Below are 25,076 nucleotides of genomic sequence, written 5' to 3'. Positions count from 1 at the left end.
CAAATTATGTTTGGAACTGAACCCTGTCTAACCCCAACCAATAAATTCACTCCTTTGAAATCTGAACACTTTAATTCATCCTGGAAAGTATGAAAGTATATTGCCAGTTCAGTCATACAGCCGCCTTCTCCTTCCCAATAAGGCGCATACTGTACCCTTTAGCATTATAGCAATGGATAGACTAACCTATTTTATGAAAATCTCACTGATTACTTGACTGCTCATTGGTAACAGATTACAGATTGTGACTATTGAAAGGAAATAGGATTTAGGCTCTTTGCTCACTTGGGTGCATTTGAAAATACTCTGATTCTAGAACTGTATTTGGTTGCCACATAAGATTAGAAAAGGGGTTTCTAAGGAAATTCTTTAAATTTATTTATTTATTTATTTACAAATTTCGAAGAAACTTTTATGGCATATTTTTGTGAAACATTTTTAATTAGTAAAAACACAACTTCATACTAATATCATGGACTAATTTATTTTATATTATTTTAAACTTTTTAAAAAAACTGCTGCATCAGAAACCTTTTCTGATATTATATTAGATGAATTTAAAAGCTTGCTATACGTCGTATGAACATATATATGCATATGTGCAATATTTGTATGTATATTTATAAAATTATATCGTTTGTTTTGTGAAATGCTCTCCAAGTTTTGCTATGTAGTGAGGCTTCACATTTTATGGGTCATGACAGAGAATGACTGTGGGGGCTTTTATAGATCTTTGGCTGCTCAGGTAGCAGCTACAGCTAAAGGCACTTTCTGATGTTAATCAGTTTTCCAAATTTGTGTCTCATTTTGAGATTAGACTACTGTAATAAGAGCACTCTACCATCTGTAAGTTATAGCTAGTGCATACCACATCAATCCACATTAAGCAGAACATCACACAGAAAGTATATTATATCTATACATTTTACTCCTGGGGGAATTCTGTGCCACTACATATGAGCAGAATTTATGTCCCCAGCAGATTTTATTTTCTCTGCAGAATACAGATTCTGCTGGAGAGGTGCTGGACTTACACCTTTCACCCACCAAGGGCTGCTGTGGTTCCAGAAGAGAGGGCAACCAGCTGGTGGAGAGGCTGCGTTCGTCAGAGCAGGGCCAGGTAGGAGGCACCAGACAGAACTGAGCACATGGGGCTGCTGACATGGAGTACAGAAGGGCTAGTGGGGGAGGACAGACTGGGACATAAGCTTAGGGGCTAGTAGGATGACAGCATTGTGCCAGGGGCTGAATGGGAGGGTGGCTGCAGGGCCCCATGGAGACAGGGGGTAGAGAGGAGCAGGGATTCATGGGTGTAGGAGGGGGAGATTTTTGGTAGCACAAAGTGCAGTAGCATGCCTAGACCACTGCCCACAGCCGGCATACCAATTGTTATATTCATTGCTGAAAGCAGCTAGAAAGGCAGTTGCTGAATCCTTAGCACAACTAACAGACCAGCAGGGGAGGGGAAAGTGAGTGACAACAAGGAGTGAACATGACCCAGTGCCCTCCTGACTTGAGTTTTTGCTGAAGCATGCAGTTGCACAAAATGAAAAGTCTGGCCATAGTTAACTATTGTTATGTGAAATACAGCTGGTTAACTGAAGAAAAATTCCCTTCCTGACAGGCTGGAAAACTCCACACACAACTTCAGCTCAGCAGTTTTTTGATGAACAAGCCATGTAATACTAACAAACTGGGTATAAAAAGATGAAGAGATCTGAGCTCAGAGGACATTTGAATACTTGGGATATTCTGAGACACCTCTCAAGTTCGCCTGCAGATGGCTAGCTGGCCACTGGAAGTCTACAGATATCCACTTGAGACCTTGGGTAAATATTAAACTGGGGTTAATTTGGGGTGCTCTACTAATGTGCTGCAGACATGTGTAAGTACTTGATGTGACGTTGCACTCCATACGTTTTATGGAAATATGCTTATGAATATGACATAACTGGAATATGCTTTATGCTAAATACCCCTTGTACGGGGTCATTAGAAAGCTTATAATCTACTAAGTATGTTCACCCTATTTGTTTGCACGTATTATTTCTATGTCTGGAGTTAGGAGAATAAGATATAAACTTGTATTACTGATGTAAACATATTAAGTGGGGGCCATTAAGGGTGCTCCAGAAACAATCAGTTGAAAATGGCCTTAGTTACTTGAAAGTCTTCCTGTGTACGTGTGGGCCTGCCCATGGGGAACGGGGACTAGGGGTCTCACAGTGACATGTGACCATGTCACCTGATAATGAAATCCATCTTAAATCTGGTACTTTTCCATTTAGGAGGAGGGGTGGGGACCTAAAGAGAAAAGATTCCTGCCTTGTGCTAAAGCTATAAAAGGGGGTGGAACAGAACAAAGGGGGCAGCCAGTCATGAGAAAGCCCCTGCCTACCACCTGAGATGTCTGCTGGAACGAACAAGAACTATACCAGGGGAAAGGATTGGCCCCAGACTAGGAAGGAGTGTAGTCTGTGAAAGACGCTTATTGGAACATCTCTGAGGGTGAGATATTATCTGTAATCAGTTTCTTTAATGTATTAGGCTTAGGCTTGCGTGTTTTTGCTTCATTTTGTTTGGTGACTTTGTTCTGTTACTACTTGAAACCACCTAAATCCTACTTTTTATACTTAATAAAATCACTTTTCTTTACTAGTAAACCCAGAGTAAGTGATTAATACCTAGGGGAGCAAACAGCTGTGTATCTTTCTCTATCAGTGTTATAGAGGGCGGACAATTTATGAGTTTACCCTGTATAAGCTTTATACAGAGTAAAACGGATTTATTTGGGACTTGGATCCCATTGGGAACTCGGTGTCTGGGTGCTGGAGAGGTAACCTGCTGAGCTGTTTTTAGTTAAAGACTGCAGCTTTGGGGGCATTGGCCCAGATCTCGAGTCTGTGTTGTTGCAGGCTAGCGTGTCTGGCTCAACAAGGCAGGGTTCTGAAGTCCCAAGCTGGCAGTGAAAACGGGCTCAGAGGTAATTTCAGCACATCAGGTGACAGTCCCAAGGGGATCTCTGTGACCAAATCCATCACACTTTAGACTAAATAAAGCAGACGCTTAGAGTGAAAGCACCTTTGTTTGCCTGCTTACATCAACTATCTATTGGCCAGACGTGCCGTGTCCCCCATTGATTTATTTCCTGTCATCACCTTGCAAAGAGTAAAGTTACCAAGAGCTCTGAGTTCAGCAAAACCCCGGGTAACACGGAGAAGAGGGCTGCAGACACAAATTGGGACGTGGGGTAAGAGGGTGCAGAGATACATGCGGGCTGATGTGCCCAACTAAAATGGGAGAGGCTAGGGGTCAGCCAGGGCCTATATGGGGGAGGCTCCCCAACTCTGTACAATCCCTTCCCACCCCCAACCCCTCCAAAAACCTGTTCCATACTTCTCCCATCCACACACAACCACTCTCCAGGTTTGCTCCCAGGCTCCCTCCCTCCCTCTACCCCAAGCCTTTGCACTTCTTCTGAGGGGTGCAGGAAATATGTTTATGTATTGTAGTTTAAATGAATTACTCAAAGTTCTGTATTAATATGTCCAGTAAGGAATCTATTTGTCAAAAAATTTTTCCTAGATCTTTTTTTTCCTCTGTATTGTTACAGACATACTTGCTGACAGGTATTTTGAAATAAATTACCAACATAATTGAAACTGGCATGGTTATATTGACAAATGTAATAAACAGAATTTTAAAATATTGTGTGCAGTATTTTTAATTTTTTGGCCGAGAATTCCCCCCGGAGGAACATTTGCTGCCTATTAGCTTCCAGGGGGAAGCTAAAAACTATTGATTTTAACCTACGTGCCCCGAAGTTGTATAGCAAGTGGTTATTTGAAAGACTCTCTCTGAATCTATGTGATACTACTGAACTATTCTAATCTAGATATCCCTGATTAAATGAGAGGCGGCAGCTAGCAGGGTACCTTTGCCAAAAGAGCCTCAGTGCTGCTATGGGCTTTTCACCCTCATCTGCCAGAGCCTGGATTTGTTGCACTTCCAGGCATATTTTTCTGCTGAGTACTTTGGGTGAGATTGTCTGCTGAGAGAAGAGGATGCTAGTATTATCGTGTCTTAAAGGCAGTCTACTTTGTACTAATATGTTTACATTTGGTGATGTTGATGTTTTTTTCATATTTCCATTTATATCTAAAGCCTGGTGCTCTGAATTCTGCCAAAGTAAAAACAGTACAACTACAGTGCATTTTTTTCAGGGTAAATTACCACTTCTTCTGTAGAAGAGACTTGTGTAATAGACTATTATAATTTTAAAATAATTCCTCTTCATCTACCTTAGATCATTACCTTACCCCCTTTAAACCTTGTGCTATCTATGTTTCTTTACCTGCCTATTTTAAGTCCCTACGTTCTTTTGATTCTTTTCTCTCTTTGAATTCATTTTCACCCTGCTATTTTGAAAAAAAAGGGGAAAAAAAGTAGATTGGAGGAACAAATTTGAGCAAAAGAAAATGCTTTATGCCATTATTAATAATGTAACCAGCACTGTCAATATGCTGTACAGACTAAATAAAAAGAAAATGGAACCAACAGCTATTTCAAATATGCTACTATTTTCTTCTGGATAATTGAGACAACTACATACCACAGCCACTTCTGCATCTAACAGAGCTGATGCTGATGCTATTTTGTGGATAATGGAGGGTCATACAGTCCATTGGGTACATTTCTGAGACACACTTTTCACCAGTGAAGTTGAAGTGTTTGATTCTCCCATTATATTGGGTCTACCGGCAATGCAACATGCTACCCTATGTCCCCTCCCCATGCCAGTTCATTGTAACTCTGAACTACAGAAAATGATAGCAAAAAATTTAATTACTGTCAGACTAGTTAGCATTCCCTCCCTGATATTTCCTGGCAAGAGTATTTACAAAGCACAGAAACGCTTTCCAGTACAACTCTGGTATGCCCATTCCCATAAGGAATCTGACTAACCTTTTATTTCCTGCACTTCAATACCAGCCTTTTTAACTGATCGATGCTCCATTTCTGTAACACAAAATTGCTCTTCAGGCCAACTGACATTTTAGAAAGACTCTTGACATCTTTACCAAATGTACAATCCTCTAGTAAATATCACATTGTGTCTGAACTTCACCAAAGAGCGTCAACTAACTATCAGTGTCATCAGAATCTTATGAAAGCATGAGCGTGATTCACAAAGGCAGTTCTCAATAAATGTCCAACTCCTGTGCCACAAAGTGGTTTTGTGGGCACATAAGAGCTCATCACATTTCATATGATTAACATGGTTGGATTTAATTAGCAATAAATGGGACATTACCAGGGGAAAAATCTAAACCCTGGAGGAAGGTGTGGAGATATAGTAGGTAGTACTTTGCCATTAGAGGCTTCATTGAATCAATACCCCAGTATGGCATTTGGGGCATTGTGATACTGGAGGTGGAATCTTTCAGGTGAAATAAACAACCCAAGGTTCACTTTTTATTAAAAATCCTACGGCACTTTGCACAAGAGTTGGGGTATTAAATCTAGTGCCTTGGCCAAATTCCAGCATAGCAATTTCATTCTCCCAACCCGAACTTACCTCTGAAATTCCAAGGGACATTATTCTTCGCTTCCTGCCCAAACTGTGTTGCAGCTGCTATATAATATGAAACAGCCACCACATTCTATCTCAGAAGTGGCTGTATTTCATCAGTGAGTGAAGTAATTCTATACATGCAGTTTGCAATATGGTTTATAAAGCATTTTGAGACTTTTGTGGATGAAAAGGTTTATATAACATAAAGATAAGTAATTAAACAGTGGAAGTGTCATCCTATCTGAAAAGGCACATTCTGAAACATTTCACTAGTTCCAAATTCTTAACACTATTTAGGGGAAGGAGGAGGAGGGGAATCAATGGCTGATACTATGCTAACATGTCTTGGACAGGTGGATGAGGACCAGTTTAACAATGTTATCATAAATTAGATACAAATCCCATCTACTAGATGGATATCACTTACAGTTACTATAATTCTATACTTCTAAAATATAAACCAAGTCCCTCTCCTCAAAGCTCTTAGCTGTGTTGACTGAACATGTGGTCTTGGACAGGTGGATGAGGACCAGTTTAACAATGTTATCATAAATTAGATACAAATCCCATCTACTAGATGGATATCACTTATAGTTACTATAATTCTATACTTCTAAAATATAAACCAAGTCCCTCTCCTCAAAGCTCTTAGCTGTGTTGACTGAACTTGTTAGTTTTGTGTTTTTATAAACCTTAGCTGTTCCCATCTGCTTGTGAATGAAAGCTTGGAGGTGCTTCCTGTTTGGAGTTATTCTTCATAGGAAGAGACATATCCAATCAGACCAGTTGTCCATCTAGTCCAGTGTATTGTTACTAACAGTGGCTAGTACCACATGTTTCAGAGGAAGGGGCATGAAATGTAACAGACAACTATGGAATAACCAGATCCGATGGAAAGTATATATTTTTAATGGTAGACAACTAGTGATTGGATTTCTACATTTTATACATTTTCATCCTATCTAACGTAACGGTGGATTATATTGTTATTCCTAGAAAATGCCTAATCCATTTTTTAATCCTGCTAAATTCAATGTCTGACTCAGATCATATTCACCCCATCCCCCGGAAGTCTAACTGAGTATAGTAAATTGGGAAGTACTTCCAGTTAATGTAAATAGGACTTTAGATTAAACTGGACTGATTTGTCAAAGTGACCTACTCCCGGTGCAATTAAAATGGACTCAGTTTGGACTTCTGGCTTTACTTCAGCCACAGAGAATTTCCTGTATCACAACCTCTAAGTAAACAGAGGGCATTGTCAACAAATGATACATTACAGAACTGGAAAAAATTAATCTTAAGTATTTGTTTAAATACGTACAAACGATGTAACAAGAAAAATACTCACTGGGATATACAATTTCATATGAAGCTCTGTGACAAATTAGTTAATCTGCCCAGGATTCATATTTGATATAGACCAGGAATTAATGTTACAAAAGAATGGTAAAAAGAGCAGCCAGTTTTTTGCGAAACATGCTTATTTTAAGCAATGAAATGTGTACATGAACGTGGAAAAAGAAAATTCAACTGTTTAGCTCAAGCAATGAAACCAATCCTTAATCAAGGTACAGACAATGGACAGGGGATGTCAGTCACTGAGAACATGGTTTCAGGGAAGTATCTTTTAAAGTACAAGTCAAAACAAAAGCAACATACTTTCTGTGGAAGTGAACTTCCATACTGTTTTGGCATAAGCATCTCCAATGTACACTGTTTTGTCTTCTGAAGCAACGACGTCATGTGGCATCTCAAAGCTCTGTCAACATAAACAGCCACAAATCACTCCTGAATGACTACACAATGTATTAGAATTAAAACACAAATGCAAAAGGCCTGTTTAATCAAAAATTTGAGATACAGAGCCAAATTTAGCTCTCATATAATGGGTGCTATAGCTTATGCTGGCGCCAGGCCTTCAAAGGAAAGAAGAGACAGGAATTACATCTCCATCAGGTGGTCACTTCCTCCAAGGGCAGTAGTTATTGTCATGATTTATAGAGAGCTTAACATGCCATACATTGTGCAAAGAATTCAAACCTAGTGATATACACTTTTTTTGCACAGTCCATTTTTGTCAATATTTTGCTTAAACATGTAAAGAACTGAATGTGGATATTACTGTGCTACACAATTAAATTAAAAGCTAACTTGTTTATAAATATAGTAGATGGACAGAGGAGAGGGAAAGTGACGAATATGTATAGCCATCACATAAGTAGAGTGCATGTATATTTTATAGACATATAATATGCACTAAAGTAAAAGATTTTTATGTATAAACCTCCACATACTTGTATAGGCAACTGGCATTTCCTAACTTTTGAGTGCTTGACTTTACAACCTTGATGATATTTTAATGTAGGTTTTTTGGACATAATATACTTCATCACTATTGCAGCTGTAAGCATTGATACAGAATCATTTACCCTCTAGTAATTCTAGCAAGGTGTATACCAAGTGGTTAGTTACTTCCAAAGCGGAATAAAATTAGTAAACTTAAGAATTGGGCCCAACAGCTGTAAGCCAACAATATTAGTTTGCTTTCTCTCCCATAAGGTCTCCATATACTTTCAAGTCAGCAACTATCCCAATTACTGTACATTCTCAGCAGCATGGAAAATGCTAAACCCCTTCACCACCTCCCTACCCCTGCCACGCAGTCTTTCAAGGATTGAGACATGGGAGTGAAAAACAATGAGAATGTTTCCCATGTATTTGGGAATAAGAATCATGAGGCTGATCTTGTCTCCTACATGATAATGCATAGTGATATCCTCTATGTCATCAGGCCTAGCTAATTGTGTCTGAATATTTGAAATAAACAATTATTTCTGAATATTTTACATACTAATATATTTTCAACTGTTGCAAACAACTGCATATTTAACTCTTGGACTAGGTGAATGAAGGGCTCCTATGTTAGCTAGGGTTGCCAACTTTCTAATTGAACAAAACTGAACACCCCATCCCGCACCAGATCCCGAGGCCCTGCCCCTGCCCCACCCCTTCTCCAAGGCCCCGCCCCCACTCACTCCATCCCCCCATTCACTCCATTCCCCCTCCCTCCGTTGCTCACTCTCCCCCACCCTCACTCAGTTTCACTGGGCTGGGGCAGGGGGTTGGATGCGGGAGGTGAGGTGAGGGCTCTGGCTGGGGGAGCAGGCTCTGAGGATTTTGGGGTGCAGGAGGCGGCTCCGGAGTGTGGGCTCCAGCTGGGGGTGTGGGCTCTGGGTTGGGGCCGGGGATGAGGGATTTGGGATGAAGGAGGGGACTCAGGGCTGGGGGCAGGGTGTTGGGGAGGGTGTGGACTCCGGGAGGGAGTTTGGGTACTGGAGGAGACTCCAGGCTGGGGCAGGGGGTTAGGGTGCGGGAGGGGATTCTGGGCTGGGGCAGAGGGTTGGGAGGGGGTTGGGGTCCCAGCGGCTCTTACTGCTGCTCCCAGGAAGCGTCCGCCAGGTCTCTGCAGCCCCTAGGTGTATGGGTGGCCAGGGAAGCTCCACGTTCTGCCCTCGCGCCCGCAGGCACCGCTCCCGCAGCCTTCATTGGTCACGGTTCCCGGCCAATGGGAGTTGTGGAGCCAACCAGACTTTTAACGGCCCAGTTGACAGCGGCAACTGGAGCCGCTGAGGTCAGTTTTCGACTGGGCATTCCAGTTGAGGACTGGACGCCTGGCATCTCTAATGTTAGCATGCTGGCAAAAATTAACTCCTAGCTTCGAGAAGTTGCATAATTTACTGGAGCAAATTATTAATAAACAGTTTTTTGTGCCAGATAACATACTGTGAAAGACAAAGCAGGGGCAATATCAAGGTACATAACAGCGTTAATTCAAGTCCATCTCGTAGTATCAATCACTAACTGGTTCTCATAAAACCCACAGATAGTGTTTGCTGCAAGTGGTAATCTTTTCCTAGTTAAAAAGAATGGGGGAGGAAGGTAGTGCGGAGGAGAGGGAAGAGGCTGAAACATAGGGAAGGAAAGAATAATAAAATTGGATATTTGGCCTTTAATCTGCAGAGATCAGTCTCTTCTTCTGTTTGGCTTTACACATCAAATTAGTTTCTTGGCTGGAATGCTATCCTTAGTTAAATGAGGGACTTCCATGAGAGGCAATAAGCTGCTTTGTACTGGGTAAATTCTAAGGCAGTACTTATGTGTTGTGCAATTTAAAACTCACTTACTTAGGGGAAAATGGACAATTAAATATGTTCTTTTTTCCATTGAAACTACTATTGCCGAATTGTCAGCAGTGAGCCTAATAGCTGACTTTAGCAAAGCTTTTGATACGGTCTCCCTAGTATTCTTGCCAGCAAGTTTAAAAAGTATGGATTGGATGAATGGACTATAAAGTGGATAGAAAGCTGGCTAGATCATCAGGATCAATGTGTAGTGATCAATGGCTCGATGTCTAGTTGGCAGCCGGTATCATGTGGAGTGCCCCAGGGGTCAGTCCTGGGGCCGGTTTTGTTCAACATCTTCATTAATGATCTGGATGATGGGATGGATTGCACCCTCTGCAAGTTCATGGATGACACTAAGCTAGGGGGAGAGGTAGATATGCTGGAGGGTAGAGATAGGGTCCAGAGTGACTAGAAAAAAATTGGAGGATTGGGCCAAAAGAAATCTGATGAGGTTCAACAAAGGACAAGTGCAGAATCCTACACTTAAGATGGAAGAATCCCATGCACTGCAACAGGCTGGGGACCAATTGGCTAAGCAGCAGTTCTGCAGAAAAGGACCTGGGGATTACAGTGGACGAGAAGCTGGATATGAGTCAACAGTGTGCCCTTGTTGCCACGAAGGCTAACGGCATATTGGGCTGCATTAGTAGGAGCATTACTAGCAGATCGAGGGAGGTGATGATTCCCCTCTATTCGGCACTGGTGAGGCCACATCTGGAGTGTTGTGTCCAGTTTTGGGCCCCCCACTACAGAAAGGATGTGGACAAATTGGAGAGAGTCCAGCGGAGGGCAATGAAAATGATTAGGGGGCTGGAGCACATGACTTATGAGGAGAGGCTGAGGGAACTGGGCTTACTTAGTCTGCAGAAAAGAAGCGTGAGGGGGGATTTGATAGCAGCCTTCAACTACCTAAAGGTAGGTTCCAAAGAGGATGGAGCCAGGTTGTTCTCAGTGTTGGCAGATGACAGAACAAAGAGCAATGGGGGAAGTCTAGGTTGGATATTAGGAAAATCTATTTCACTAGGAGGTGGTGGACTCTCCATCCTTAGAGGTTTTTAAGGCCTGGTTTGACAAAGCCCTGGCTGGGATGATTTGGATGGGGTTGGTCCTGCTTTGAGCAGGGGGTTGGACTAGATGACCTCCTGAGGTCTTTTCCAACCCTAATCTTCTACGTGCTCTACCCCCTACTAACACTGCCCTCAAGAGTTAATCCCTCTCAGAGCTAAGACCGTTTCATGAGTCTTCCACTGAGGAGCTATCGGCACAAGAGTGAGAATCCTTTAGAGATATCTTTAGAGAAGCAAATGTTGTTCCTGCCTTACATGCCTTTTCCAGATATCTTTCACACCGTTCAAGACACAGAAATCAACTGATCCCTCACTGGACAAATATTCCCATCAATGTAGGCACATCCTCTCTCTCACTCTTCAGCTTTAATTCATTGTCTTTCAGACTAATTTGGGAATTGTTATATTTCCAAAGAGATCAGTCTTAGGAATCCTATTTAGGATCAGCTTCCTGTTCAGCAGCAAGGAAACAACTGTCACATCAAGCCTTTTCTGTTCCAAGTGAGTACACTGGAGGCCTGAATGAAAGGGTGAACTAGTCCTGTTGGGTTCTGAAAGGTGATCTATTTCCTTAGAACTGATTAATATATCCTTAACCTGAGAATCCCAACAATGATCTGCTATACACAGAGAAAAAAGTCACACTAAATATACGGAACCGTCAGCTAATATGGGACAATTATCCCCAATTTCCTGAATGGGATGGAGAATGATACAGAAGGAATGATATAAATATTAACTACAAGCGTAGGTGCAGTTATCCTGCCAAATCACTAATAAATATAAGATCTCCCTCCCCCATGTCAAACTGTTTTAGGTTATTTGTCCCTTCCTAGGGGAAAGGATGCAGATGAGTGCTTTACTTGCTTTTATTTGTAAGAACCTTAAAAACGTTCTTGTATGAAGAAATATTGACTCACAGCTTAAATAGCTTTCATTCATTTACCTCTCTGAAGATATTCCTGGGAAAAAGAATGGCATCTTTTCACTACAGGATATTTCTGAAAGTTGTGCAAATGGTTTACTATGCAGGCCCAAGAATCAAATTTTCAGCAATCCCCTTTAAGTGTGCACAAAAAGTTTGCCACTATAATTAAGGGAGTCAGCTTCAAACTTTGTCCTGATTATCAACATCCACTCCCTCTCAAAAAATAAAAACAACATCTCCACAGTCTTATAAAGTCTTTCTCTGCCTGGAAACAGTAACACCACAAAAATTAAAAAGCATAAATTACTGTGTGGCATGTTTCTAAACAGGTTTGTGCAAAACCATGAACGTTGGTTTCAAGCCAGTTTATTTTTATTTATAGAATTGTGTATAGGTGCACAGCAATATATGAACACTGAGAAAGAATGTTTGGCACAGCTTAAAATAGGATTGCAACAAATAGGGTATGAGATACACAGTACTGGCAACTTCTGACACCCCTTCTTTGATTTACGATAGGCTAGGAGAACTTTTAGTATATTGTGACAAAGTTCCTTCTCTGCCTTGGTGGGTCCAGCGCTTATTGGCAGATTTGCTCGCCTCAGAGATTCACGGCAGCCCTCAGTTTGGCCACTTTTGCTAGTGGCTCGAACCTGCCATTCACTCAGCTAACCTCATCACTGGCTAGCATAGGGAAACAGAAGGAGAACAATCCCTGCTGTCTCTGCTGATCCACCTAGTGGGTTGGGAGACTGGCCAGGGACCTTCCCCTCTGGTGGGACCCACAGTCCAGGACAACTCCTCCGGTACCCAATAAGGAGTTGGGGGGATGGGGGGAACCCAGGCCCGCCCTCTACTCTAGGTTCCAGCCCAGGGCCCTGTGGATCACAGCTGTCTACGCTGTTTCTTGTAACAGCTGTGTGACAAATACAACTCCCTGGGCTACTTCCCCATAGCCTCCTCCCAACACCTTCTGTATCCTCACCACAGGACCTTCTTCCTGATGCCACATAGCATTTGTACTCCTCAGTCCTCCAGCACCACGCCCTCACTCTCAGCTCCTTGCACACCCCCCACTGACTGAAATGAGGTCATTTTTAAACCAGGTGCCCTGATTAGCCTGCCTGTCTTAATTGATTCTAGCAGCTTCTTAAATTGGCTCCAGGTGTCCTAATTAGCCTGTCTGCCTTAATTGGTTCCAGCAAGTTCCTGATTGTTCTGGAACTGCCCATGTTACCTTCCCAAGGAAAAGAGACCTCCTTAACCTGGGGCTAATGTATCTGCCTTCTATCACTCTCCTGTAGCCATCTGGCCTGACCCTGTCCCAATATTTAAAAATAACTTTGCATTACAATATTACTTGAGTGAAAATTTGGTATCCCATAGTTCTACACTGGTCTTCTGCAAGGAATGCATGTAGTCACATTATATAAATTTATATCTCCAGACAGGAGTACTATTACTGTTTATATTGGTATATTATTACTGTTTAAAAAAATAAGAACTCTGAACCTCTACCCTTTCCTTAAACTAACTTGAAAGGCGCAGCTCAGTTTGGATAAGTCACCCAGTCTCATCTCTGACTTGCAATATCCACATGGCAATTTAAAATGTCAGTTGCGTAGTGAACCTTGGACAGCTGCTGTATTGAAACTTGTATTGTTCTGGGGTTTCACCTGATCAACAGTGTGCAAAGGATGCCTTAGAGTATATGAAGAAAAATTACAATCCAGTACAACATAATACAGCAGCCTCAGACCCTGGAATCATCCTGCAAAACGTTAAAGTTTGTATGAAGTGTGAGGGAGTTAGACATCAGTGTACTCATGTGCTAAATCCACCAAGAACACTGTGAAATACTGTACCTTTCTAACAGGAATGAAAGTGTCAATTATTTCTCCAGTGGAAAAATTCATCACAAATCCTTGCACTATGTCTCCAGGATACGGCATTCCATTAACTGCAAAGAGCAGACCACCTGCAACAAACACACACTCATTCATTAGTGACCTACAGATTATTCTCTTCTATTTACAAAATAGCATAAATAAAAAAGTTGCCTCAAAGAGACAGAATCAGAAGCAACTATGGAAGAACAAGAGCTCCAGATACAATTAAACATTTATTTAAATTGAATTAGGGAATGTTGGAAGCTGTGTAAACCAATAGGATGGAACAGGAAAGTCCTCCGAGGGAGTTACCTGCACTTCACCAGATTCAGAATGAATAGAGGAAGGGAAAAAGAAATCAAAAAGAAGCATACAAATTCCCTGGAAGTTTAAAATCTAGCAGAAATGAGCTGGAGCTCATCTCTGAAAAGATGATATCTGTAAGCATTTAAGGGTCAAAAGAAATGGGTCCTCCTTCTCTACCCTTTTTTGTCTTTTAAGCTTAATTTAAACAAACAAAACGAAACACCCTGTTTTCATAGAATCATAGAAGATTAGGGTTGGAAGAGACCTCAAGAGGTCATCTAGTCCAACCCCCTGCTCAAAGCAGGACCAACCCCATCCAAAGCATCCCAGCCAGGGCTTTGTCAAGCCGGGCCTTAAAAACCTCTAAGGATGGAGATTCCACCACTTCCCTAGGTAACCCATTCCAGTGCTTCACCACCCTCCTAATGAAACAGTTTTTCCTAATATCCAACCTAAACCTCCCCCACAGCAACTTTTGTCCCAGCAGTGGGCTGGTTTGGTCTGGACTGACAGAGTAAAAGACACCAGCTGGCACCCTGTTCAGAGTCAGGGTGTATGTGTGTGAGCATGATGAGAGATGGAGTACCTGTCTACCATAATGGTTAATTGGCTACTTCAAAGGGTACTGTGATGGCAGATTGGTTCTTATGTGCTATGTGAGAGCACAGAAGATCCTCTCAACCACCATGCCACTTGGCATCCTTGGTTCCAGTTGTGTCCAAGACAAACAAACAAAAACCAACTCAGGTTGGTTGCTTCAGCACTTTTCTAGAGCTTTTGCACTTCCAAATCTCTGAACTGGCTCTTCAGGAAGCAGTACTTCCTGTTTATGATGGACAAGAAGTGCTGTTTTAAGCATGGTATTCTCTCCCCCTTTTGGTTTATTCTTTCTCCTGTTTTCCCCACCCTTTTATTTTTCTTCCTGTTTTCTCTTTTCTACTTCCTTATCTGGTTATTTTGCTCTCATCACTGTCATCCTCTTTTACCTGACCATTTCTCTCCTTTCATTCCCAAATACACCTCTCTTTCCTCATGCAAAAGAAGCAACACATACCCATAGTTACAGCACAAATAAAGTGATGAATACAGATTTCAAACCTGGTATGAAACTGTTTAAAAACCTTAGAAAGTATTTATGTCTACTGTTTACTTTGAGTTTTCAGGCCTCAGAATATAGGTGGTACATAAAATAGCAAACTGGAGGGTTCTTTTTATTTTATTTATTTATTTATTTTTAAAATAGTAGCCGAAGAAGAGAGAGAAATGCAGCCACAATCTGAACATCCCTGAATTCTGGATTTAACTTTTTACTTTGCTCCCAACATAAACATACACATTTGGCTATTAAATTAAAAAAACAAACAAACAAAAAAACCCCCACCACCTTAAGTTTTGGTATTTAAAAACAGCAACACCATCATGTAATTATTTTTTATTCTCCGATTTTTATTATTGTTCTCTAAGAAATTTGACAATTTCTTTTCCTGTTGTTTGGAAATGTATTTTCCTGTTTCTCTAATGGAGCTTGTTATTTGACTGTGTAACCACGAAGGTAAAAAGTGCAAACAATATTGCTTATTTGTTGGCATTACATTTAAGAAAGTTCATTTCTTCATAATTTCTCGAATGGAAAGGTAGTTTTTTTCCAAAATTAGACAGTTGCAAAAATCTATATAATTTTGAAAAAGAACAAATTTCTGGCCTAAGATATGAGATAGTCTCTTAATTAAATAATATTGTGTGTTGTGTTATTGAAGTGATTAAGCATATAACTTAAATATGAAGAACATGAAAAAAGCCATTACCTGGAATATATGAAACTGCAAATAATTCTCTTCCAAACAATTTGTGTTTGATTTCTCTTGTGAACTCTCCAGTTTCTGACCTAAAACACTGAATTCGTCCATTTTCCCTGTCTGCTACACACAGCTGACCAAACTCAGGTACCAGTGTTAAGCTGTGAGGGATTCGGAACTGGCCAGGTTTGGCTTTGCCTACTGAAGTCTCTGCAAAAGAAAATATCCAAAAAATTCGCAATCTGAAATAACCATCTTTGGCTAGAAATAGTGTTATTCTACATTGTGCAATATAACCATGGGAAAAAGAATACACGATTCTCATTCTCACCAACAGTTTAACCCTAATAAAGTAAATGGAGTTATTTTCACTTTAAACCACGACACTGAACGGAAAAATCAGGCACAAATGTTTGTACTGAAGTTACTTACTTCACCACAAAATGCTTGACAATGAAAAAAGTTTCATATATAATTTCTTGAGTTAAACAGGGATTTAATTATTTACAAGAATTGAAAGGACTATGCCAAAGCTTAACAAGAAGTTACCACACCTCAGAATTTTAAGTTCTTATTCAAGCAATATTTAAAAAAAATGTTTATTAAAATAGGGGCATTTTATTGATAACATAGTAAATTCATGTGCATAGTTGTTCTGGAAGCGTACACAGTCTTTTCCTTCTGCTTTTTAAAAGATGTGTTAAAAAAAAATCTACATATAGAACTACATATACATATAGAACTATGTATGATGGCATTCAAAAGATAAGACCACCCTGATATCCAATCAGGGCCTGTGAGCATTATTTACCACTTATTTCTGTTACAGTAATCTCAGTAAACAATTTTACATATGCTGCATTTAATAGTTTAAGACCACAGCAGGCTCAGTAGCTAGTTAAACATCAAGAGCTTTAATCAGTACCTTCCCCCCACTGCATGGTGAACATTCCGTTTGGAGAGAACACAACAATTCGGCTGTTACAGTAGCCATCAGACACATAAATGTTGCCTGTGACTGGATCCACGGCCACATCGGTTGGTTGACAGAAGTGATTTTTGTCACTGCCTGGTTGCAAAGATCTTCCCAGGATCAATAAAGGTTCTTTATCATGTACTCCCAATTTGAACACCTTTTGTAGTAATGGAAAACATAAGAGATTTCAAGTTATAGAAAGTGATGCATGATAGCTAGTCCAAGTATAATAGTGATTGTTTAGGGAAAGTATATAAATCTGCTCTATAGAAAGAACATTTTTACATGCACATTTATTTTATTAGGCTTTTTATATACATATCGCTTCAATGAAGAAATCCATCATCAAGAATGTAATGGCGTTGATTCTGGAAAAAATCTGCATAAAATATAAATCATCAGCAATTTCAGCCAATGAGGTAGCTGACCATTTAATACTTGTCTATACGGGGAAATTGACCAGCATAAGTTATTCTGCTATAGCAAAGTAATTATTTTAGAATGAAGTCACTTTTATTCCACAACAGTGTCCATATAAGACGTTATTCTGGAATAACTAATTCCGCTATAGCTACTCTAGTGAATTTCCCCATATGGACAAGCCTTTAGTGTATATCTTAACAGCCACAATTTAATAATTTTATTAAGCCTTTAGCAAAATATACAAACTAATTCAACTAAAAGTAATGAGATCACATACAGTACTTCCAGAAAAACACTGAAAACAGAAACATTGAACAAAACATTGTTCCAGAAAAACACATACCTGATGGAGAGCTACATCAGTGACCCAGTAGTTACCATCTTTATCTATACTCAAGCCATGTGGCAAATAAAATCTGCAAACATAAATTTAAAAGAACTGCATTTAAAAAACGAAAGTGATGTGGCGGATACTGTTACAATCCATGACTGGTCTATTATCTACATTAGTGTCTAATTTTTTTCCCAAGAGCAATTCAAGATTTTGCTCATCATCTACAAAGCCTTGTGCCCCTACTACTATCTAAGATACTGAGATACCTCTTTGCCCCACTGCTGCAGTCGGTTGGAATGCTCTTGTTGTCAGCATACAGGGTTAAAGTTACAGGCAGCTGGACTTTCTTGGTAAAGGGCCCTCAGCCCTGGTCCTCACATTCAATCCCTTGTGCCAACAAGGGCAGCCTTTACAATGCTCTGCCAGATACATTTGCTCCATACGAGTATTTGCTAATTTGGGTCAGTAGATGAAGGGTATTGATTGTTAGGGAGTGGAGGGAGACAATAGCAAAGTTGGTTTTCATCCATTGCCTGCTGTTCGCAATACTGGTTGATTTTTTAATTTTTTATAAATGAAACCAAATGTGAGAGAGATGATATGTGACATAAGTCTTAGAATAAAAAAATATACTGATTAAACGCTTCAGGATGAAATGTAGTATACAAGAATATAAAAGTTTTATTAATAAAAGTAAATACAACTTACAGATTTTTGCCTGTGGAATTAAGAATGTCTGCATTACTTGGGTCTATTACAAGAATTGTGTTCTGTTCAATTGGTCCAAGTCCTCTTTGTTGATAAACAAAGCTACTGTCAAATGAACTATAAAGATATATTGAAATACAAAGTGAATATGTTAGAAGTTTCAGTTCACAAGAAAGATACATGACTTATAGCAGAACTTTGTAGACTAAAGGGAAAAATCTTAAATTTTCTAAGTTTTTATGCATCTTCTTATACTTCTGTATTATCACGGAAGTGTTTTGGATTGCAGCTCTTCTCACAGATGTCATTCCCTGTGACAGTGAATGTGTGTAATCAAAATGAGCAGACACAACCAAGACAATCCTGTATTTTCAATCATTGTTAAAAAAGCAAATTTCAGCTTCACTTTTTATTTTCTTTGTAATGACACAGAGAATTTTTGTTGTTTCATGCTTCTCAGAGTACTCATGAAGATAGTTGCCAAGAAAGTCTTAAACCTGAATTGTTAACTTACTGCATTAATTTATGTAAATTTTCTGTGCACTTTAATATTCTTGCCGGTGTTTATTCCAGTAACACATACTTTCCTTTTCTACTTTTCAGAAAACGTTTGGTAGAAAAGCATGTCATACTATGTACATGTCTGCTTTCCTACAACTGCACCCCCAAAATAACTAAGTATACAGCAAGTAAATTCAAGAACAAGCAAGATTTAGTTCTGCCATCTCAACTTTTAACCCAAAATTTAGGGAGCTAAGATTTCTTAAATTCACAGAAAGTGAATTTGAGCTACTTATACGAGGTCAAATTTCCACATGCTTAACTAAGAAGAAAGTATTAGTGTACGTATCTCTGTCCATAAATTGATTTCAAAAAGTGCTCCGCATTCAAGGAAGCTAAGCACTAACGGTACGTGCATATAAGTGGAATTCTTCAAACCAAAAATTTAATCTAATTAGGTGTAGAAAATGTAATTTAATTTTTGACTAAAATGTTTGAACATACTTGAATTACTATTACTTTTTCTTAAAAGCAGTTTCTTAGTCCCTACTGAGTTCAATCCAATTGTGATCAATACATTTTGGTAAAAAGGAAGCTACTTTACAAAGCTTCAGACATGGCTGTGAATAAAACTATTAATACGCTGTACACTACAGCATGAACGGTATAAATATTTAATGTTATGAGGAAGTTATCTGTCCACAGTTTTCCATTTGGGAAAGTGATAGACTACTCAGGTCTGTCCCACATCCATTGATTAGTTGGTTGATTTGTTTATTAAGTTTATACACAAACCACAATTAGAAAATCTTTAGGGTTATATTCCTGTGTCATTAAAATGTACATGACCTGACACTACTTGTTATATCATCATCTAGGTTTTATTTTTTGAAAGGTACCAATAAATCCCTTCCTTTTCTCATAAACGATGATGAACAGGATGGCAGTTTCTAGAACATTCCTCTTTTTTTTCGTCCTAAACTTAGGAGCTAGAGTCCTTTGTACAGAGGCAGGGTAATTTACTATTCAGTCACTGATCAAGACACAGACAAATGAATGACAGATACATGGAATGGATTTAAGCAGCAGGCTGCAACTTTTTTTAATAGTGGGAGGTGCATTATGTGTCCTGTCTCCTATTCTCTCTTACCAGGGATTTAACCGGGTCCAGTGCGATGTACATGTCTCCCACCATACAACCAATAACTCAGGGCACATCTGCCTGGGCCTAAACCCCCATCCACACTGCCTGGGGGGGTAGCTATTTCCTGCCTAATCTATTTGTTAAAGCCATGGAGCCAGTTGTTAGCCCCTGCATCTGACAAATGGACTTCGCTATCCCTGAAAAAAAGCTCAGGCCTAAGATACTATACATCCTTGTGTGTGATCACGGACTTTCTTCGGTTTAAATGATTTGGGAGTGGGGGAGGAAAACAGAAATATGGATCATGCTGACTAATACTAGGTCTAAAATCAAACCCATGAGGCATGATACTTAATATCATGCTAGTAAACTCTCTGTTTACTCTCAGACTGATTTTGCTGACAAGCATTCTGATCTAGGATCAGAGTACATCTGGAGTCCTCCATGTTATGCTGGTGGCTCTGATTCCACCCTTCATGTATTTCCATAATTACAATCCCACCTCCTTTGCTAACGATGTTGCTGATAATGCTAATAAAAAAATCCACTATTAGGAAGTGCTAAGGGCTTCTCTCTCCGAACACTTAGTTTGTGGTAAACTGGAGCGTACAGCTGCTCCCGCAGTAGTCTGCTGTGCACTGAATACCTGGGGTAGATCCTGCTGCCATGCATTACAACTTCTGTAATGCATTTTGATCTACCCCTTCTTTGAAGCTGGAATAGTTTAAAGCGCCTAGGGAACTTTTAATGCAGAGTAACAGGGTCCACACAGATAGCTAGTGTAGGATAGAATTACACCCCAGCTTGCTACAAAGTAATGTTCATACAGGCAAGCCCTAATACTGTGATGAATCAGGCATGTACTCCATCAGAAAGCAGACAAGTCACCTTTGCAGAGCACCTGATTTCCACTGTCCTAGAGAGCATAGCTCCAGAGGTCACATTCTGATTAGTATCCCTCACAGTTGTAACACTTGGCACAGCATTTTAAATTCATATTTCTAGCCTTTGCTAATTAGAAATGCAGCTTTGAGAGGCACTCAGACCACAGCAGACTTACAGTTCAAAAATCTGATTTAAATCCTGTATTACATATTTTATAAACCACATAACCAGACTGCCTTTTTCATCATAAAACTGTGAAGATACTCACTTTGATCAGTTACATAACTGACTGAACAGTTCTAATCTTTTCCACTTTGAATAGCACTTGCTTTATAAAAACAGAAAAAGCTGTTCTGTAGTGATCGCACAGACAGGGTATTTGATTCACTTAAGGAAAAATGTAAAATCACCTCAGATTCACTGAAGCAACAGAGCAATTTATAAACTAACCCTGGATTATAGAGGTTAGCATTGTACAACAATATTAAACTGCCTAGTTTAGTGTTCTAAAGCAGACGGAGTTTGCATTATAAGCCATACAGACCTTTCACTCAGCTGCATTCTGCTGTCTGAGGAGCCTCCTTGTTATAGCACATATTAATAATACATGGGAACCATTTGTGCAGTGCTAAAGCTCTGCAAATTTGTGTTTGCTTCTTTCTATCTAGCATGCTGGTGAAGCACTCCATCAGTGAAAATGAATTGAACCCCAAGGCCAAGAATTCATCAAATTTATGATCTGATGAAGGTTATTATGTTCAATGAATGGCTTTGCATATTGGCAGCCAATCAGAAACATTAACTTAGTTAAGACTGATATTGAATTGTGTGTGTTTTCCTGCTTTGCTTCTTCTCCATGTTTCCTTCACCAGGCACATCTAACTCTGCATGTTTCCGTCCCAGTTCCTTCTTCCATCTCCATTGTTAGGGCTGACCTCACTTAGAATGGGCAGCATCCAATATAATGAATATGCTACATGGGACAGAAACACGTCTTCAAAGGCTGAAAAGGAATTTTAAAACTGCTCCGTACATGTACCAGACACTCATGATCATTATTGGTAGGTTCAGTTTCCAGTTGTATGTTCTGGACCTGGGGTGAATATATCACAATTGCCAAACTCTCAAAACACAAATTTCAGAAGTGACAAATGATGATAGGAGTCACACAGTAACAATAACTGCCAAATATTCTGAAATGTTTTTGATTTAACTTTTTCTTCAATGACACAAAAAACAGCATTTATTTGCATGTGTGGGAGGGGAGATGAAAAGAATAACTTCAATATAAGCTCTTACTTGAAGCCTGAATAACACAACCTATGTATGTGTCACCCTTTCAAATCACACAGTCCATGTTTATATAAACTTCAGACAGAAAGATCACTTTGAAATACTGCACAAGAGACTTAAAAGATTTATTTCTTATCCATCATAGTAGTCTATTGGCTAAAAGCTATAATCAAATGTACTGTTTTCATTACAGGGATAGGAGACAGCTTTCTCAAGCAAAGAAGGCTATAAAATAATCTATCAAAAAGTACAAACTTTTAGAGAGACTATTAATTATGATAAAATTAAATTTCACCACAAAGATTGAAACAAACATACTCTTAAGTGTCATGTTTATGTATACATATATGTAGAACAGGTTACTTGCAAGATACATTAAGCCATGTTTAGTAGAGATGCTGTGTTTTTTTCTTCCTGAATGTTTTAAAATTTATCCATACAATTTTAATATATAAATACAAAAAAGAGATAGTTACATATCACTTCAAATAACAAAATATATTAATATACTTTTCTGAATCAAGACAGAGCAGCCATATACACAAACACAACTTATTTCTTCATTATTAGTAAGGATATGATTTAGTCACGGAGGTCACGGATTCCATGACTGACTAACCTCCATGACTTCTTCGGCTTCGGCCCTCGTGGCTGCAACAGGGACTGGGGCTGTCAGCCCTTGTGGCTGCATCGGAGGCTGTCAGCCCTGCATAGCAGAGGCAGAGCCTCAACCGGGTGGCAGGGCTCGGACTTCAGTTCCCACCACCCCACCGCAATTCTTAGTAAAAGTCACGGACAGGTCGCAGGCTTCTGTGAATTTTTGTTTATTGCGCCCCACCTGTCCATGACTTTTACTAAAAATAACCGTGACAAAATCTTAACCTTAATTATCAGTGAAACCTCCTTAGAAGTCTGAATAAAATAACGTCTTCTCATAACAAATTAGTCTTTTTCAATGCAGCAAACTGATTGCTGCCTCCTACTATTTCAAAGAGGCCACCAGCCACCATGACTGCATTTTGTTTACCTTGTTTGTGCACCACTATCAGTGCTATCAATTGTAAAATTCACACTTCTACAGGCTAAATTCTGTTCTCAGCTGCATGCTTAAACTGATTTCAACATCAGCCCCGTGTCACAAATGCTCATTCAGGGGTAGAATTTGGCTTGAAAGACAGTAGGTGGGATTTTCAGAAGTGCTTAAGTAACTCATCAGCTCCAGTCCCACTGAAAGTCAGTCACTCAGACACTTGGAAAATTCCATCCAGCGTACTGACTAGCTGTTAGTTAGGACAGCAGGAGGAACTATATGGTATGTAATACCAAAATAGTGGTTTATTTTTTATTTTTTTAATTGCTCATATTTTGCTACAAATAAGTTGCTCTTACTTTTGGGATCTCATTTTATTTCTCCCTTAAACCCCAAGCAGTGGAGAAATCGCAATTTTTGGCGTGAGAAGTTTCATGGGAGCACAAAAACACTGTGAAGTTTTATCAAATTAGTGGATGAAATTTGTTTTGGGGAAGCATTACATGACACACTAGCCTTATCTTACTGTTCTAAAGATCTAGTAACTCGGGAGACTCAAAACTATGTCATCTAACCAGTCACCCTCCCCATATCTAACTATTGTAAGCAGGAACATTCTATGTCCATTTCCTGCCTAAAGAAAATATGTTGAACAAACAGCATAGTCAACTATTTAAATATACTACTTGATAGAACATCCACTTACTTTCCATCCCACACGTGATCACCCCTGTGGAAAATAACCAGGTTATTTTTAGGGTCCAGGGCCAGCCCAGAAACCTGGCCTAGTTTGAGGTTTACTCCAGGCCAGTCCACAGCCTCTTCTATGTGGAAATCTAAAAAAGAAATTCATGCAGTATATTAATGTGAAAATATGAAATTGGTAGAAAATTCACTGATTTATGATAGAAGGACATGCACATTTCCTTACATGCAATATTTCTATTAAATGTGTTGCCATTTGATTCCAAGCAGTAACTTTCTTATGATAAATGTATATCATGCACAAGCAGTGGCATCCTGAGCTATGAAAAATGACAGAAAAATTGAGAACCTGCCTTTGATTTTATTCTCTTCTCCATCTTAATAGCATATATATACACAGAATATTGTTTTATTATCAATTGTATGTTCCTAGTACACTGAAAGAATTAATATATACAAAATTGCTATCTCAAATAATCAGCATGTATAGTTTAGAGATAATTCTAGTAATACCACATTAGTTTGGCATTTTATTAAAATACTTTTAATGTTTTCTAGTTTAATTTTAATTGGAATGGTATCAAAAGTGGGTGACTGAGAGCAAGCAGGGCAAGCCTATCATGTTTTTCAAAACAAAAATGTTGTATTAAAAAAACACAGGGAGGAAAGAAGCAAGCAATACAAAAAAAACCAAAAAAACAATGATGTGACCCAAACAAACTAGCAGTACCTTGCAGGATTTACTTATGTGCTTTTGGGAGTCAGTCACCTCCTTTACTATAGTCCGCATATCCTGAGATCGCGCATTACATAGTCCCAGGTAATTTACTGACAAAAAGAGCTAGAAATTATAATGAAGTATCTGAAAAGACCTAAAAAAAGGTGGGGTGGGATAGGTAAGGAGGGAATATCTGTCCTCATTTATCTCGTGACCCACTTTACATCTGAGGACATAAATATCTGGTAATTTTTACATAAGCCAGATCTGATTTTGACACTATATATCAAAAACATAGTAATATAACAAAAGAGCCATTCTACTAATTTGAGTCAGTCTCCTTGTTTGTACCAAAAAAGAAAAAGAAATATGAAACTAGGAACATTTAAAAAATACTGGCTTTGGCCAATTTTGTTTGTGGTTTAATTTTTTTTTTTTGCTTTTACCTCAAATTTTCTGCAGTAACAAAATGATTTCAGTACTGAAGATTTTTTTTTTCCACCTTGTTCTTCAAGGAATGAAATTAAGTGAATCCAGGGACTTCTTGGCCAAAACAAAATAATTTAGAATCGCCTCTGAAATCTTTATGTCCCAAGATCTAGCATTCAACC

At 39.3% G+C, this 25,076-nt stretch overlaps 1 protein-coding gene across 12 annotated transcripts in view; it reads right to left on the bottom strand.

The window, feature by feature from the left end:
- The window catches only part of PAM (peptidylglycine alpha-amidating monooxygenase), a 223,932-nt gene that overhangs the window by 5,945 nt on the left and 192,911 nt on the right, over positions 1-25,076 (bottom strand). For 9 of the 12 annotated variants that reach the window (XM_077817250.1, XM_077817254.1, XM_077817257.1 and 6 more), the window contains 8 exons: positions 23,749-23,878; positions 18,190-18,306; positions 17,491-17,563; positions 16,674-16,881; positions 15,758-15,958; positions 13,623-13,735; positions 7,238-7,337; positions 4,966-5,019 (listed from right to left, as the gene is read on the bottom strand). In XM_077817250.1, the coding sequence (XP_077673376.1) occupies positions 4,966-5,019; positions 7,238-7,337; positions 13,623-13,735; positions 15,758-15,958; positions 16,674-16,881; positions 17,491-17,563; positions 18,190-18,306; positions 23,749-23,878 (996 nt within the window). The remainder of the gene's footprint in view (positions 1-4,965; positions 5,020-7,237; positions 7,338-13,622; positions 13,736-15,757; positions 15,959-16,673; positions 16,882-17,490; positions 17,564-18,189; positions 18,307-23,748; positions 23,879-25,076) is intronic. The other 3 variants (XM_077817255.1, XM_077817256.1, XM_077817258.1) reach the window with 1 other exon arrangement.

Source organism: Eretmochelys imbricata, chromosome 5 (assembly GCF_965152235.1).
Source record: "Eretmochelys imbricata isolate rEreImb1 chromosome 5, rEreImb1.hap1, whole genome shotgun sequence".
NCBI lineage: Eukaryota > Metazoa > Chordata > Testudines > Cheloniidae > Eretmochelys > Eretmochelys imbricata.
This window is presented reverse-complemented; position numbering and strand designations above follow the sequence as displayed.